General features: G+C 47.6%; 1 protein-coding gene and 1 non-coding gene across 2 annotated transcripts; both read right to left on the bottom strand.

Annotated features, from left to right (window-relative positions):
• Nucleotides 1-12,156: 12,156 nt before the first annotated feature.
• TRNAK-UUU lies at nt 12,157-12,228 on the bottom strand. Its single transcript has one exon. It is a non-coding gene; the product is annotated as a tRNA-Lys (tRNA).
• Nucleotides 12,229-12,382: 154 nt separating this feature from the next.
• LOC123411659 lies at nt 12,383-17,241 on the bottom strand. Its single transcript, XM_045104624.1, has 8 exons — nt 16,742-17,241; nt 16,263-16,425; nt 15,827-16,027; nt 14,474-14,716; nt 13,687-13,834; nt 13,476-13,541; nt 13,082-13,250; nt 12,383-12,978 (listed from the first exon to the last, which is right to left on the bottom strand). Exons 1-8 carry the CDS (start codon nt 17,181-17,183, stop codon nt 12,629-12,631), a joined length of 1,782 nt encoding a protein of 593 aa, XP_044960559.1. The 5' UTR covers nt 17,184-17,241; the 3' UTR covers nt 12,383-12,628.
• Nucleotides 17,242-17,792: the final 551 nt, after the last annotated feature.

Here is a 17,792-nt window from a genome sequence, read left to right as displayed (position 1 = left end):
AAGAACAGGATGTGGGAGTGCCTCCGTATCGCAAACGCGACGAAATCTTCTCTTCTAATTTTTTTCTGGCCGAAAGTGAATTTATAGAGCTGAGATTGGGGGCGGCAGAGCCACGTGGGCCCCACAAGCTTGGTTGCCGCGGCCAGGGGGGTGGCCGCGGCAACAGGGCTTGTGGCCCACTCGCCCACCCCCTCTGGTGGATCTTTGCGCACGTATTTTTCATATTTTCCAGAAAAATTCTCCGTAAATTTTCAGGACGTTCCGAGAACTTTCATTTCTGCACAAAAACAATACCATAGCAATTCTCCTGAAAACAGCGTCAGTCCGGGTTAGTTCCATTCAAATCAATGCAAATTAGAGTCCAAAACAAGGGCAAAAGAGTTTGGAAAAGTAGATACGATGGAGACGTATCACAGCTCATCAGATGAAAACCTCGTGAAATCACCACATAAGCGAAGTCAGTAGGACAATTATATGCATTAAATAACGTTGGTTAAAATAATCATACAATTGCCTATGCAAATTAATCTACATTACCGTTGGGCAAATGATAGAAATAAATGCATCATTTTGAAATATGCAACATGATCATGTTACTAAACAACGTTGGTCAGAATAATAACATGACCATATTCCATATTTCGTTTAGCAGCGGAAAACGTGAAATAAAATTTCATATGCCTCTTAACTTTTCAGAAAATAATTCTGACATTTAAAATGAAATTCATGAACTTTATTAATGCTTTCAAAATTCATGAATTTTTCTTTTCTGAGAAAATTATTTTATTTTTCTTTGCAGAAAAAATAATGTAACAATTTTGTAAATATTGACAGAAACTTTGAACATTTTCTTTCCCTTTTTCTAAACATATTTCAATAGAAAAAAATGCATAGAAAACCCTTTTAAATCTGTCTAAAATAGAGAGAAAATCTTAAAAACCCTTTAAATTGAAAAAGAGTCGGCCTGTGGCCTTTTTTCTTTGGGCCGGCTTCGGCTTGGGCCACCGCCCTTCCATGGCCAGGCGCTGGCGCAGCTCTCGCCAGCCTGTGTGGACCATCGGCCCGAGTGGGCTTGTCGGCCCTGTTCGGCCTGCTGGCGGCTAGGGTTTCAATCCCAGACGCCCATCTTAATCCAACGCCCCCCCCCCCCCGCCCTTCGCTTGGACAAAAAGGGGCAAGAGCCGGCAGGGGGGAACCCCTAAGTCATTTCCCCCTCGGCCCACCGCTCTCTGTCCACCTCCCTCTCGTGCTCTCGTCGAGAGGCTCCTCGCTCCTCTCGCGCGGAGGCCTGGCAGCCCCGTCGGGGTGCTTGGGTGGCCGCCGGCCGTGGCGGCCGAGGGCCCTGCGTCGTGCGCGCCTACCTGCCCCGCCGAGGAGGCCTGCAGCTGCCCTTTCCTCGAGCGGCCCGTGGTGGCCCAGGTTCCTCCCTCGCGCGGTGGCCGTTTCTGCCCCGCCGAGGAGGTTTCCTCGGGTCCCGCCTGCCGTGGCCGGCCGAGAGCCCCACGTCGCGCGTTTCCTGCAGGTGGCCAAGCCCCTCCTAGCGCGGTGGCTTACATGCCCCGCCGGGAGAGCGTCGGTCCCTTTCCTCTTGTTTCCCCTAGGATGCAGCGGCGGCCCCCTTCACTCTCCTTGCCGGTGCGCGCCCTCTCCCGAGGGAGAGTGCGCCACCGTCAAGTGGTGTGTTGGGGTGCCATCTTCCCTGCCAAGATGATGCCAACTTGTCCGATACTCGAAAGATAACTCCGTTGCCATCCCCCTCGCCGGCGGCGCGTCCGCCTTGCAGTGAGCGCGGCGCCGTCAAGGGATTTGGTGATGAAGCCCTTACATTTTCGTTGCATGTTTCCTTCCTCCCTTTTTTTCTTGGTTTGCCTTTTTCGGATCGGATCCAAGTCCTTTCTTGTTGGATCTTGATCCGTACTTTGCCTCCGAGGAGGTAGGTTCTTCTTCCCCACAATTCGGCTTGCCGATGCGTGTGGGGATCGAGAGGAACAGGCGCGGCCTTGCGGCGGCGCTTCTTTTGCGACGAGGCCCTAGGCCGTCTTCGGTACTTGCCCATCTAGGGTTCATGTGGGGAGGGGAAAGGGAAATTTTCTTTTCGATTTCTTTCAATCGAATGAATCTTTGCATAGTGGCTCTAATACCATTGATAGAACGTGGATCAACTAGGCATAGATTGATCCGGCACAAACCCGTGTAGTTACCTTGTCCTGAGCCGGATGAGCCCGCACCGTTCTCCATAGGTGTGGTGGCGACGGCGGTGATGACGAAGAAGGGTTAGGCGTGGGTGGAACTTCCCGTGAGCACCGCGCTTAACCTAGATCGGATAGGTATGTCGGTAGGGGTGTGACGGCGGCGAATCTCATAGTTCGTGCCCCGGCATCCCACCGTCCTTTATATAGCGCGGTCACACGGGCCCACCAACCATAATGGGTTGGGCGCCCCCGATCAGGGCGCATAGATAAAGGCCCGGTGGGCCGTTGGGCCCACGCGGTGAGAAACCAACCTAACAGGGGGTATTGGCTTCCGGGATATGCACTTATTCAATCAAGCACTCCTAGCGAGACAAGGGTGGAGGCTGGTGCAAAACCCTAATAGCTTGTCTGCCCGGGTTCTAAAATCTTAATACTACCCAAATGGTTAACTACAAGATACGATGTTCCCCTCAGATGCTTCTCCCACATGGCGTGGTATTGAGTTTGGTCTTGAGATCCTAAAAACGGTTTGATTTGGAGAGTGGGTAGGAGAAGGAAAATTCAAATAGCAAGAGATCAGTGGATCCCATGAAATGAAGGCCTAAAGACAACCACTTTCAGAAGCCGGTCTAGATTGAGATGGGTTAACCAACTTATGATACCTGATGCAAAAGAATGGATACTAGGCTCATTAAGCAAATTTTCCATTCTTTTGATGCAGACAAAATCTGCAAGATTCAGAGCCCCATAGCCGAAGTCGAGGATTGCGTGGCATGGCACTATGAAAAAACTAGGATCTTCACTGTGAGGAGTGCCTACAGCATGCAGATACCCTTAAAGGAAATGGAAAGGAGTCTACATCCAATCCTACTAGCGAGCCTGGAAATAGAAGCATTTGAGATGTTATATGGAAAGAGGACATTTCGGAAAAAAATATATTCAGATGGAGAGTGGCGACCCAATATCTAGCTACCAAGCATAATACACTCAAAAGAACCATTGTGGAATAGGATGTATGTGATATTTGTGGGATGGAAAGTGAGGATGAGTTTCATGCTACTGTATCATGCACTAGAAGCAAAGCATTGGGAGTTGATATGAGGGCAAAATGGGACATCCCAAAAGAAAATGAATTCACACATATGGAAGATGATTGGCTTCAGAATCTTCTGCTTTCGCAAACAGCGATGGTTAGAAACAGGATTATGTTGATCCCGTGGAAAGCATGGAGCCTCAGAAACAATACTATCCATGGGTGTTGAAAGGAAATAGAGGAATTGATGGAATAATTGTTATATTGCTTGAGCCTCATGGGCATATATATATAGGAGTACATGATCATCTTGGAGTACAAGTTAAGGCAGGAACAAATCCTAGTCTATCTATGTTTCCTAAACAATCACGATACTGAACATCCCCCGCAGTCACAACGGTAGCGACGCAAACGGTGAGACTGGAGAAGAACCCGAAGGTAAGCCAACGACCATCCCTCCCACAGTCGTAGCGGTCGATGCATCGCAGAAGTTGTGGCTAGAGTGGAAACCGACGAGGTTGCTCAAGCAAGGTGGTAGCCCTTTGTCCGTTTATCGAGGTAGTCGAGAGCATAGGGTGGTGTAGCCGTGGTCGAGGTAGCCGTGTGAAGAATGTCGTGGCCGATGTCCAGTCAGGGTAGCGGGTGTCGAGGAAGTCGCCGTGAAACCATGGACGCAAGGAGGCGTGGAGTCAGTCATGGGCGCAATGGTGTCGAAGTAGTGATGCACCGGGAAGGAGACGTAGTTGACGACGCATCGCACGGGGTTTGCCAAGCCCGGGGACACTTCGTGGACGAAGGCACGCATCGGTGTTGCCAGCACCGGACATGCGTAGACGGACGAAGACGATTTTGACGATGCGTTGCTCTAGGTTTGCCAGGCCCGGGAACACACCAAGGACGAAGGCGCATGGTGGTGTTGCCAGCACCGGGCATGCATAGATGGGGACCTGCACACAACTTGTTCGCCATGTCGAGAAGGCTAGCACAGAATGACTCAACAACGGTTGCACAACAAATCGGCGGGGGCCAATGTAGCCCCCGGTGGTCGGAGTATACGAAGCGGTTGAGGAAGATGACGACGACGCTAGCGATGAGCTTGGTGCTGGACGAAGATGAAGGAGGTGGATGGGCGGCGCGGCTCGGGTGAGCGAGCTGTAGCAGCGCCAAAGGAGAGCGGCGACGGCTGGTTAGGAGCGTGGCGGCGATGCTCGAAGTAGGCGAGGAAGAGCCCGACAGCATGAGGAAGACCGGCGCGGACAATGGCGTTCCCGCGTCGAAGGAGACGGCACGGCGCATACCATAGGAAGTCGACGTGCAGGGACGGCGGAGTGGACCGAGCGACGCGGCGCTACGACCCGAAGGGGCGATGAAGCGGCAGTGCGCGGGTCGGGGCGACGACGGGAAAACCTCGGGGTGGAGGCGTAGACCGCGTGCCGCGACGCTACGGCCCGAAGGGGCGATGCAGCGGCGGTGCGCGGGTCGGTGTAGCCACGGGGACGGCCTCGGGCGGCGGCGGGGACCGCATGCCACCGCGCTACAGCCCGAAAGGGAAGAGTAGCGGCGGGTCGCGGGTCGGTGCAGCCGCGAGGAGAACCACGGACCGGCGACGATGCGGCCTGATAGGGCGACGCAGCGGCAGTCTGGTGCTCGATCGGTGGAAAGGCGTGCTTTACTCGAGACGGTCTTCACGGGGCCTGCGAAGGCGTGCGCACCCGACGGGCCAGATCGGTCGCACGGCGTAGCTGAGGTGGATCGCAGACGGGTGGGTGATCAATCCGACCGCGCGCGAGGTTGGGGACGTCGCTCGATGGAGGCGATGTGGTGGCGTCCGAGATGAAGCCGTCGGCGATGATTGCAGTCGGAGCCGGCAGTCGGCCAGAAGCAGACGGTGAGGCCGACGCAGGCGACAGCTATCAGCCGGCCCAAGGCAGCCGAGAGGCCGACACGGCCGGCCCGAGGGAGCCGACGAGGCTGACAGTCGGAGCCGGCAGTGGGCCAGCAGCCGACGAGGCCGACGCAGCCAACAACAGCCGACCAGAGGATGCCGGCCCGAGGCCGACGCGGCCAGAGTGGGGAGTCGGCCCGACGCAGCCGGTGTGCGGACGTACGAAGCGACGGCGGATGCGATGGTGATGAAGCAGCCCCGGTCGGAGGAGGGCAGCGACGGCCGGTGCAGGACGACGACGGGAAGACGCGCGATCGACAGCCATAAGGGGTCGCCGCGTCGCGTGAGGCCGCCGGATCGCACCGATGTCGAAGTAGAGGAGCGGTGGTCGACGGCGGCGGTAGGCCACGCAAACCGATCTTAGATCGAAAAACCAAAAAGGATGAACGATGACCAAGAGACCGGCAAAAGAGAGAAAAACCCGGATCAAGATATCGGAAAAAGACTTTCTAGGGAAGCCGGTCAACAGGACAGGCGAACGAGCCCTAGGTACGGCCGTACGGGCGGCGCGACCCCCGACGGCGGTTATGGAGGCCGACCGCCTCGAGGGTAGCACGCGGTGCGAAAGCGGCAGGCGGCGGCTGGGTCTAGAAACTTGCGGCAGATACCATGTTGAAATGGAATAGAGGGATTGATGAAATAGTTATTGTATTAATTGCTTGAGCCTCATGGGCATATATATATAGGAGTACATGATCATCTTGAAGTATAAATCAAGGCAGAAACAAATCCTAGTTTATCTATGTTTTCTAAACAATCACGGCATGTGTGCAGTCCCCCTGAAACCTTGCTCGTGGAACGCACCCCACATCGGAGTGCCAAGATAAATTGCGATGATGCGTTCCTCCAGGAATCCAGAAACACTTGGGGCAGGCGCCATGGCTCGGGATCATCGGGGTTTTGTCTTCGTGTCAGTCGGGCACCGATTGTGCCAATGCAATTCGACCGAGGAGGCCGAGGCATCTTCTATACTCAGGGCCGGCCCTGGGGGGCGAACGGGGCGGCGACCCCGGGCCCCCCAAAAGTCAAGGGCCCCCTCCTAGGTATCAGGTATGTATACGTACAGGTCAGGGTTTCCTATCGAGCGTCCGACAACGAGAAGAAAAACAAGTCAACAAGCCTGAATACGTGAAAGGAAAGCCAGGACTCAGAAGATAATACGTGAAACAAATCGCTTGATTCCCGGTTTCGGTTTCCTTTTTCTTCGGATCTTCGTCAGACGTCAGTTCGTTTCCTTTTACTCGCTGTCTTCGACTCTCTGCCTGTCTGGCGACTCTGGCCGTCTTGCCGTCTGGCGTCTGTGGCCTGCGCGGCGCCCTCTGCCGGATGCAGAGTATCTCCCGAGCAGTCTACCTGACGAAGCCACGAAGGACTGAACGAGAGTCTACCTGATGAAGGACGAAGGACGAACCAGAAGGCCAGATTGAGCGAAGAATGTTCCAATAAGCACCAGGTTATTAATAGTACCATCAAGCAAGCAGACACCATCACGCCCAACCGCCCAGGCCTGATCATCATTCATCAAATCCTCAAATCTGCAGGTTCAGAAATCATCACCTGACGAACGAAAGTACAGGTCGGCATGTTCACAAATCCTCAAATCGCCTCTATCTACAGTCTACAGACTAGAGCTCTCTTGTCTCACGTCCACACTTGTTTAGTGTTCTTCTTCCTTTTTTTCTAATCCCAATTCCCCAAATTAACAGGTCAATACGGAGTAGGGAATTGTTGGCAGGGTGATTAAATCATTGAGCATTTGAGCAAACATAGTTTACAGAGAGAAGGTACTATTAATATGCCCTGTCAGATTTATAATTAGTCTAATATTTTTAATTAGATTTGTGCTAATTGTAAAAGCTAATTGTTCCTTTCAATTTCAACAAGGTCATGTCAGGTTCGGGTAGAAAATATCCATCCGAAAGTTCTAAAAGAAAAAGGAAGCAGCAGCAAGATGAGGAGAAAGAGGCATTGAGTGGATCCCTTCTTAGATATTATAAGAGCAAGACGAGCACTTCAAGAAATCCAGAGGAGTTGGCGATGGTTCTTGCAGATGACCAAAATAATGTCAATCAGGAAGATGATGGCCATACTCCTACAGAAGACGATGTTGACATCAACATGGATGATACCAATGTGAGTGATCATGATCCCATATTTAATTCATCAGCGGCAGAATCTGCTAGTGTTGATGAGGAACCGGTTATTACTGCGGATATTTATGATCCAATCAATTGGGGTAGTCTTGATAACAAAGCGAGGGATATATTAGTGGAAAGGGGGGCTAAAAGGGAAGAAGAAAGTACTAAATATCTTTTGGATGAAACTTCACGACATTTTTCGTACAACCATTACTTATTTCGACACTTATAGAGAGGAGGGGTTTGATTTTAGTGTGATAACTGTCAAAGAAACTGCAGCTGAAATGGGTGTCGAGCCATCATTTTCGGTAAACCGTCGTGTTTCTAGGAAGAAACAATTTGATGAAGATGACAATGATGAAGCAATGTTCGAAGCTGAGAAGGACTTTAAAGTCAATTATTTTTTGGTCATGGTTGATAAGGCGGCGACTTCGCTAAAAAACAGATTTGAAAAACTTGAATCATTCAAAATATATTTGGATTTTTAATGAGTTCAACAACCTTGAAGTCATTGGACCATTCTGAACTTAAAGAGAGTTGCACTAAATTTGCAAGTTCATTCTCCTCAAGTGGTTCATCTGATGTTGATTTAAATGATCTGATTTCTGAGTTAACTGTTATGCAGTCAACTTTGTCCGATAGAGCAATGTCTGCTATGGAGATTTTTGAGTTTGTTCGAGAAGCAGATTGTTATTTCAATATTTCTATTGCATATCGGACTCCTTTTACTATGCCTGTGACTGTGGCATCAGATGAAAGAAGTTTCTCAAAGTTGAAATTATTGAAGAACTACTTGAGATATACAATGTCACAAGAGATGTTAAATGGCTTGGCTACTTTATGCATTGAGAAGAAAATGCTTGATTGATATTGATACTATCATTAGCGATTTTGCATCCAAAAATGTTAGGAGAAAATTTTAAAGGTAATATATACATTACGGCATATGCACACTAAGATATACTTAATTGTTTTATTTAAAAATATTATATTTATATATGATGATTACTAGTTAGACATTTATAAAGACCCCGAAGGGCCCCAGAGTACAGATTCGCCTCGGATCCCTGAAAACTCAGGACCGGCCCTGTCTATACTGATGGGATTGTGTGAACTGAAGGAGTATTACTTCGATCCTATAATACTCTCTCTTCGTCTTAAAATAAATATCTCAACTTTATACTAGCTTTAATATAAAATTATACTAAATTTAAGACACTTAATATTTTAAGACGGATGGGAGTACTTGAGATGGACTACACTGCGGTGGGTTGGGACCTGCGGTCAGATGATTCTTGCACATCGTCCTAGTAAATGCAGTGATAGAGGACATTAAGAAAGTGCTAACTTCCTTCTCAAAGGTCGAAATCGGGATCGTAAGGAGAGTACAAAACAAACTAGCTCACCAGATTCAGCTAGAGCAAGAACGTTAGGCGACCACATGGTGATGGCAGGTGTGCATCCGAATGTGAGGCAGCAAATGATTGATGCGTGTGCCACTACTATTGCATAGTTGTATGCATGGTTCTCAAAAAAATGCAATGTCGTTTCTTTCACAATGTTTATCTTTGTTTGGTATGGAACAAATATATTCAAAATACTAGTGTTTTATTATTGCAGACATGTTGTTTAATTGAAACGCTAATTGGGTCATCTCATACAACAATTCCCATTTCTGTATCCACAAACCAAACAAAGAAAACTAACTTTATGTTTAATTCCCACTAGCAACTCCCACGAGACACCAAACTGGAATTTGGACTAATAATATATTTTTCAAATCTAATCCCTTCACAAAATCGTCTCATAAACTCCCATAACCAATCCCTCGAGCTTCCAAACACGCCGTTGGTGAAAGCCATACGGCACCTTTGTTAATTGTTGAAAATATTTACACCATCCATCAAGCTGGATACATTAAAATCCAAGAGATCTCCCATCCAGACGTTAGTGTGGGCCCCCTCGCCATTAGCTGTTAACAGATGATGTACTTCGTTGCCTTATCTAGGACGATTTTCTAATTATATGAGCGAGATTACGATCTAATAACACGCACTCTCCATAAATTGTTGAAGCCACTGTTTGCAGAGAAACCTCCATACTGCATCGTTTGGACAGCCTCAGTGCAGGCCGAGTTGATAATATTTTTTCTGCAGCCGACATTACCTTCCAGGTTTAAGCCATCTATGAGTGCTCTCGCTTCAGTAGTGACGGTCGGATTCACATGTTCAATTCTGCTATCACTCGCCACTACAAATTGCCCCACCTTATCACGAATAACAGCTCCATTTGAAACATTTTCCTCCCGAAGACAAAAGGTCGCATAAATATTCATTTTCACATAGCCTTCAGGGGGCTTTGTTCATCCATTTTTCTTGATGCTGCACTTTCTCTATAGGGCCTTCATGTGGTTAGATGTGAATGCATCTATGGTCAGCACCCACCACCGACTGTATCATCTCATTGTGTTTAACCTCTCAACACTGTCATCATGTGCATGATACGTTTTTTATTATTCCATGTTATTATATTATCATTCTACGATACTTTTTATAGATTTACTAGTTATTTTGTATTTTTTTGGCACTAACCTATTAACCCAGTGCCAAATGGTAGTTGTTGCTTTTGCATGTTTTTGGCTTTTCAGGAATACTGTATCAAACGAAGTCAAAATACTCTGAAACTTTTTAATGATTTTTTGAGCAAAAATAAGACCTCGAAGCTTCGTAAGGAGACCAAAAGCCACACGGGGCGGCGCCAAGCCAACACGGCGTGCCCTTGGGGTGTGGTTGCGCCCTGATGGCTTGGGGCCACCTCCCATGGCCTGTGGCCCTGATCTCTTAGCTATAAATTCACATATTTGGGGCAAAATCTAGAGAGCCTTCCAAAACACTTTTTCCGCTGTCGTAAGTCTTTCTTCTATCGTGTGCCCAACTGGATCCCGGGTCTGGTGCCCTATTGGAGGAGGGGTCAATCATGGTGGGCCTCTACATCAATCTTGTTGTTCTCATAGTGATGCGTGGGTAGTTCACCACAGATCTACGAGTCCATAGTTAATATCTAGATGGCTATCTCTCTCTTTATGTTTTTTAATGCAAAGATCACCGCGATTCTTGCAGTGATCTATCCCGTGTAATCAACTTTACGGTGTGTTTATTGGGACCCGATGAATTGTGGGTTTATGTTCAGATTATTCATGAATAATATTTGAGTCTTCTTTGTATTCTTATATGCATGATTGTTCTTGCTTGGGAACCTGAGAAAAACGGTGTTTTCATTGTTCGAAGCGCTTACCGGCTGGCGCTAGAGGATCGTCTTCGTCCATCTTCAGTCGCGGCGAGCAGGGCACCGGATGGGCGACGAGCCATCTGGGCTTTATTATGGAGGTGCCCTGCTCCTCCCAAGGTGCGTGTGTTTGCGTGGCGTGTAGTTACTTATTGTCTACCCAATTTGGATTAATAAATATCGTCGTAGTTTTGAAGTGTCTAACCTGTGCCCTGTTTGTGCTACTGAGCCGGAGCACACTTTCCATGCTCTTTGCAGATGCCCCCGGGCAGTGGCGTTACGGCAAGTGATGGCGCAGCAGCGGAGTATCCCGGATATACGGCAGGTGCAACACACAGGGCCGGAGTGCCTCCTCGATATTCTGCCAGATCTATCTGAAGAGCAGCGCATGTGTACACTAATGCCGATTTGGCGTTGTTGGTATGTACGCAATGAAATTGTGAATGACAAGCGGCCGCCAGCAGTTGAGGCTTCAACACGCTTCCTTTCGAGCTACATATCTTCCTTGTTGGCCGTGCAGAATGACCAACATGCTGATCATGTCAAAGGGAAGATGGTCGCTAGTCCTTCGCTCAAATTACGTCATGTACCACATATGGTGCACCGTGAGGCTCAGCCAGCCCGGTGGGAGGCGCCCCCGCCAGGCTGGGCAGCGCTAAACATTGATGGGTCATTTTCAGCTCAAGATGGTATGGGCGGAGCCGGTATGGTACTCACGGATGAAACCGGTGCAATCATCTATTCATCCCGTCGTGAGCTTAGACATTATGCGTCTGCACTTGAGTCTGAAATTGTTGCATGTATGCAAGGGATTTCCCTTGCTACCCAGTGGACGACCATGCTGATCGTCATCCAGACGGATTGTTTGGATGTTGTCAAACTGATTACGGGTACTGATGATGACAGGTCAGCTAATACAATGATGATGCAAGAGATTAGATCATACCTCTTGCAGGAAGGTAGGGAATTTTCAGTCAAGCATGTTAGGCGGGAACAAAACTCAGTTAGCCATTTTTTAGCAAATTTTGGTAGAATAAAGAAGCGCACTGTCGTGTGGCTTCGGTCAGGACCAGATGAGGCGGCTGATCTTTGTAAGGCACACTTGGTCGCCGCTTGATTAATAAATTTTCTTTCTCCTCGTAAAAAAGAATATATATGCATGATTGTTAAAGCTTTGTAATTCTCTCCGATCTATCGGTTTGGTTTGACCAACTAGATTGATTTATCTTTAATGGAAGAGGTGCGTTGTATGAAATGTCCGGACAACACGGTTCAAACATGACATTTACGGCATGGTGTTGGGTGAAACGGCTGAACACCACGGTCCAAACGATTTAGGGGGCTATTTGAGGTACAGTACAGCATTGCAGATGCCCAAAATCGACCTTGCCGTTCATATTTATATGATGAGGTGAAGGTGTTCTTTTTAGTGGTGATGGGGTGAGGGCGAGCAACAAAACAATGTACAGGAGAAGAATTCCTCTTCCTCATTTGTGTTGCTGTTAAGTGCGTGTAACGAAGAATTCCAAGATGACACAAAAATGCGAAAAATCCATCTTAAAACGCCGACCGTGGGGATCGAACCCACGGCCACGTGGTTAAAAGCCACGCGCTCTACCACTGAGCTAGGTCGGCTTCTGATGATGGTAATTACATCCAAACTCTTAAGATGACTGTAGGTCTGTAAAATATTTTGTTTTTCGTAAGAATCAAGATATTAGCATGGTTTTTAGTTCTTGAACTGTGAAGAGAGTGGTCTGGAGGGTAGGAAATGGTTGGAGCAGTCAAATATGGTAGGGTATGCTCCACATGTATTGGAACAAAGCCATACTAAATCCCTTACATGACACCTTCCGTATACCACCAGCATTGCACAGCAGCCTACCAAAACTGTAACCATCAGATGTGCACCACAAATTCATTATCAAAATCCCTGACCGTTCTCGCCTACTACTACTACTACATCGGCTCCTTTCGTGTAACCGGACCAACTCAAACGGAGTGTCCCAGCGGTTCTCTCCAAAAGCATCATCGCTCAACCCTTGTGCGGTGGGAGAAGATGAAACCTCTTCACATGATCTCTCCTCGACCGGCAGTGCGACGCGAGCCGCTCCTCGTCCACCTCCCCGGTGTCCGACAATGAAACGCCGTAGCCCAGCAGCCTCCTGACATCCCTGGCGGTGGGGCTCCGCCACCGGCCGTCCCACCACGCGTGCGGGAGGAGCGGGGTCAGGGCGCACTGGTGCGCCTGGCGCGGGCAGCTAAGGGGCCCCGCGTACCTGCTCCAGGCGTGGCCCCAGCCGGCCTGCGTCGACAGCCCGTCGACCAGCAGGTTGCTGTGGACGCTGCTCAGGAACGTGAAGTTCGCACCCGAGGGCTCGTGACCTGACAATGAAACCGTGAGAAAGACCAGTTTGGTGATTCTTAGACTCATGGACTGTGAAAATATTTTGAGAGGGGGCCCGAGCGTGGTGATGTATGCATGTACCATGTCTGTTTGCTGCGGCCAGTGCTGCGATGAGCTGCGCGTAGGTCGTTCCCACACGTCGATGCGCTCCGGTGACGACCGTGTGAGTTGCGCTTGAGGCCAGGAAGAAATCAACGAAGGCCGCCCACCTTGGAGCTGATCCCCAGTCTCGTGAACGGAAGTCCAAAGGCTATACACAGTAGAATAAGCAAAATGAGATTTCGTAAAAATTAATGCAGTACAATTATGAAAGATATGTCAGTTTGTCGCGTCTAAGCTAGAGTATACGGTCCATGACCATGATACAAACTTAACACCCATGGAAATACTAAAAGTTTCAGGCTTCCAGCTAGTATCGCCTATCAGATGATGCAGAAAATGCAGCAAAGATCTTTCAGGTAAGAGTGCATCATACCTTGTCTTTTCCATTCATCTCTAGGTCAAAACTCTTGGCAAACGACTTGTAATCAAAATAAGTTACCTGCCCAGAACGCATAGAATAGTCATGCCATTTTCTAGAAATTTCCAAATCAGTAACTATGGATACATGAATTTTAACCATGATCCACAATGCTCGAACAAAAGTACAAAGTCCATCCCACAATATTCAACCAAAAGCAACTAACCTCTGCAAACTCACTGATCTCTTGCTTCATCTCCTTGACAAATGATGGTGTGTCCGAGATCAATGCCACCCGAGGTGTACCCTTTAAGCCAGAAATCTGTATAGCTCTCTGAATACAACTAACTGCAGCAGTTCTTGCTCGTACTGGCCTAGTCAGAAAATCAGTTATCTTCAGCTTCTGAGATAATATGATGAGGAAGAGTCGCAAATAAAAATAATCTGCATGACGTAGGTTTCTGGCATTCTAAAGCTGAAAGTCTCGCAATAATTTGCATGAGGTGCAAAGACTTTGAACGCCATTACCATCCACATTAATTTATCTAGCTTCTGGAGTATTCATAAAACTTTACTATCAAACTTCTGTAATAATTTTAAACTATCCTTTGTTGCAAACACTTAGCATGAATGGCATACTGAGCATTTCTCACCAGATTGGACGAGTAAAACTAACTCATAAACTTATACATCAGGAAAATAACCAGAAGAAAAAGGTTTACTTAAGTTTTGGTCCACAATTTCAGGTAAGCAGTATATTTCAATGTTACTGATGAACTGGATTTCCTGACAAATGAACATGATGACAATACCCCTTTATAGTAAACGTTGTACAATTATGATAGATACTTCCATTTAAGCCACATATAGTGTACGGTGTGCCATACCTATTGGCCATCATTCGCATGTGCACAACGATATCTGGACTGAAACCCTTTGATGCCCACACTTTAAGTAAACGTTGTACAATTATGACAGATACTTCCATTTAAGCCACATATAGTGCGTCATACCTATTGGCCATCATCCGCATGTGCAGAACAATATCTGGACTGAAACCCTTCGACGCCCACTGAACTGCTCTCTGGACTATCTGGGAGGGAGATATGATCACTCGCATAAGTTCCCCGAATGTATTAGGCCTGGCATGTAACGTGCCTAGGGATCCAAAAATTGTTAAAGCAGCAGTTTTGATTTCAGGGTGAACATTCTTCAGAAAGAACTGGATTCCAACCGCATCTGTTGTGCCATCAAACCTAACGCCGTGAAGAAGTAACGCCTGTCAGCACGCTTTGTACATTACATTTAGCTTTCTCAAGATCATTAATAATCAACAGAAACAAAATTCATCTAAGCAAACAATACAAGAAAATACAAATTGAGAAACGAGCCACTTCAATGACGAGCAGATACTTGCGAACAAGGAAGGGAAATAACAGCCATTAGTTGAAAATAATTTACAGGTAAACATGGAAGAAATGTATAAAAACATAAATAAAAGTAGTCAATCAAAGACAAGGTAATTAGATCAGAGCTGGCGAATTGGATTTCGTCCAGATAAAACTGGCCAATTGGATTCAATGTTGTAGGAACGTTCCTACAAACCAGGAAATTTAGATGCTTAGCGGCCTATGATTCAGGGTTCTACCAACCAGGAAATGTAGATGAAAACCAAACTAACTTTAAACTCACATCTCCAAATGGTTCCATGGGTAAGGAGTACTGTTCCCTAGATATTTCATTAAACTTTGGTCCACCTCATGCATTCTATTCCTAACAATCCCAAAATATTTTCCAATTTTATTTAGCAAAACAGTGGGAAAAATTTCGACTGCAAATTTTATCTCAATCTAATGTACACTGACAATTTAGGCAAAGGTAGTTCAGTGTACAACTAGGGGCATTCTACTGGTTGTAGCTGGAATTTACTCTAAATGGTTGAACTATCTCAACAAGTAAGGATTTACTAAAGAAAAAGGAAGTTAAGAAGGAATTTGCACCAGAGACTAACATTTCAACAGAGTAAACAGTGACTTGTAATTGCTAAGAGTCTGAAAGGATAATGCAAAGAAACAAGTAATTGTGCTAAAATTCTTATTGTGCTAGAGAAGTATTTGACTTTTGATGTACCCAAAATGGAAAAAATATATGATCAGGAAAGCAGTAGCAGTCACAAGTTCACAACACATCAAGCCTGGTTATTTGAATGAATATGTTATACAAAGCATTGTAATAGTGTGCTATTGCAAAACGGTAAATGGAATCACAAAAGCAAAAGCACAAACTTGACAGCTTCATATGTCCATAAGTAACTGCAAAACATACTGAAAGTTCGAGATCTGTTAGGTTGCAAGTGTAGTGCTAACCAGATGATTGGATCTTTCCATCTATTCCAGTCACTACAAAGAACATTGGTCTCTGATGGATTCTCAAAATTGTCTACCCTCACGCTCAGATCTCTGCCATATGTTTGGGCACATCGATTTTTCCTCCATAAATGCTTGATTTCTCCAGTAGTAAATGAGTGGTCAGTATAGGAAATGTACTGTCCAAACGGATATAATCCCCTGCAAACAAAAGACAAAGGGTAAGAGGATAGTGAAGTGGACATCAATCACCACCATTTCTGTGCTGCATTTAAATCATTTGCGTCAAATTACCAGACAGATTCAGAGTGATTATGTCATCTACGTACAAAAATGAAACGATTACTAAATTTTGTTTTGCTCGGCTAAAGATACAAGTACGAGGGAAACCCATCATAGATAAAGAAGGAAAGTAACTGGGTGTGAATGCATATGCCTGGTTTGGCCGATGATCAGGGAGCGGTTTAACATAACACTCAGAGCTGCTGCCGTTAATATCTTGTACATCTCATTGCCAAACCCAGCTTCAGATGCTTTCCCCAACACAAAGCCTTGTTTGCAGAACTCAGCTGCAGGCAGCGACCTAACCCTCGCAGCGCCTGACAAGTTAACCGCAGAAGTAAGCATTGAGGCTGTTGAACCAGCCCAGGAACTGCAAGTCTTCCTATTCAAAACTAGCCTGGCTACAGAGTTACAGCCTGATTGTTTATGCAGATAAATGTAAAACAACGCAACGACAGGTACATTTCAGAATAGGTATACTTCAACAAACGAAACGAGAGCTACATTCAGGTAATGGCGCAAGTGATGCTGAGTTTTCATCGGTGAGATCCAGCCCAGCTCCATGAGAGAGGGGATTGCAGATTACATCCAATGCTAGGATGAAGCGTTGAATCGGATGCGAGTATTACGCACCGTGGAGCAGGAAGTGGCGCCGAATCAGCTCGCGGACGCGGAGGCTGGCCGCCTCCGTCGACCCCCCGCCGACGGCCTCCTCCCCCATCTCCTCCACCGTCGCGCACGTTGGCCCGCCGCCCCCTCCCTCCGAACCAGCCGTCGCGTGAGGCGGCACGGCATGGAGCTCGGCCGAGGAGGCCGAGGCCGGATGCGGTTCACCGGAGACCTCTTCCGGCAAGGCCGAGGCGGGAGGCGGGTCCACGGGGAGCTCTTCCGAGAAGGGAGGCGGGTCAACGGAGAGCTGTTCCGAGAAGGCCAAGTCGGGAGACGAAGAGTAGGGGTCAGGGCCCTGGTGGCTGAGGAGAAGGAAGAGGGCGGCGGCGGAGACGGCTGCGAGGAGGAAGGCTCGACGGAGCAGGAGCAGGAGCAGCGACGAGCGGCCGCGACGCCATCGCGACATGAAAGCTGGCTGCGAGTGTGCGCTGCTGGTGGATCTCGCGAGGCAAGAAAATCTCAGTACCAACATTTTTTCAAAAATGATTCATCAGATCTACTAATACAAAAGTTCATCCTAAGTACGAAACACCTCAAACATAATGAAAATTACATCAAGGTCTCTAAATTACCGAACAACCATTATTCGCAACAGAACTAGCCGCCAACGCGTTGTTGTCGTCGTTCCCATATCGGAGCCGGTTTGACCTTGTCGATGGCAGCTGTGAAGTCTTTATACACGTGTCACTAGGAACCAGTGCCCTGAATCCACAGTCGTCATCGTTGAACCCTTGAATATATATGAAACAACTGCCACTAAATTTCACTGTAGCGCGTACACAATAAGAAACCCTAAACTTGTCGTCCCAAGGAGATGGCATGAATCTATGCCTCGATGGGCAGGGTTGCGCCCCTCCAGGCTTCACCAGTGAGCGTGTGGATTCTCCTCCACTCTGCTTGCCACTCTGATGATCGGTGGTGGGGAGGAGAACCTCGTGCCTTTGCTTCGGCTAGTGGTTTAGGTTAGATCTTCACAGGTGTTGAGCTCGGCCGGATGGACGCGCTTCTTCTTTGA

This window comes from Hordeum vulgare, chromosome 7H (genome assembly GCF_904849725.1).
Source record: "Hordeum vulgare subsp. vulgare chromosome 7H, MorexV3_pseudomolecules_assembly, whole genome shotgun sequence".
Lineage (NCBI taxonomy): Eukaryota > Viridiplantae > Streptophyta > Magnoliopsida > Poales > Poaceae > Hordeum > Hordeum vulgare.
Note: the sequence above shows the minus strand (reverse complement) of the source record. Positions and strands in the feature narration are given on the sequence as shown.

Excerpts from the sequence above, each read along its gene's own strand:
- LOC123411659 (XM_045104624.1), bottom strand. The coding sequence starts at position 17,183 with ATGTCGCGATGGCGTCGCGGCCGCTCGTCGCTGCTCCTGCTCCTGCTC. Across the intron at positions 16,426-16,741 it reads GCGCCACTTCCTGCTCCACG|GCGCTGCGAGGGTTAGGTCG; the intron begins GTGCGTAATACT and ends TTAACTTGTCAG. Across the intron at positions 12,979-13,081 it reads GGCCGCAGCAAACAGACATG|GTCACGAGCCCTCGGGTGCG; the intron begins GTACATGCATAC and ends TTTCATTGTCAG.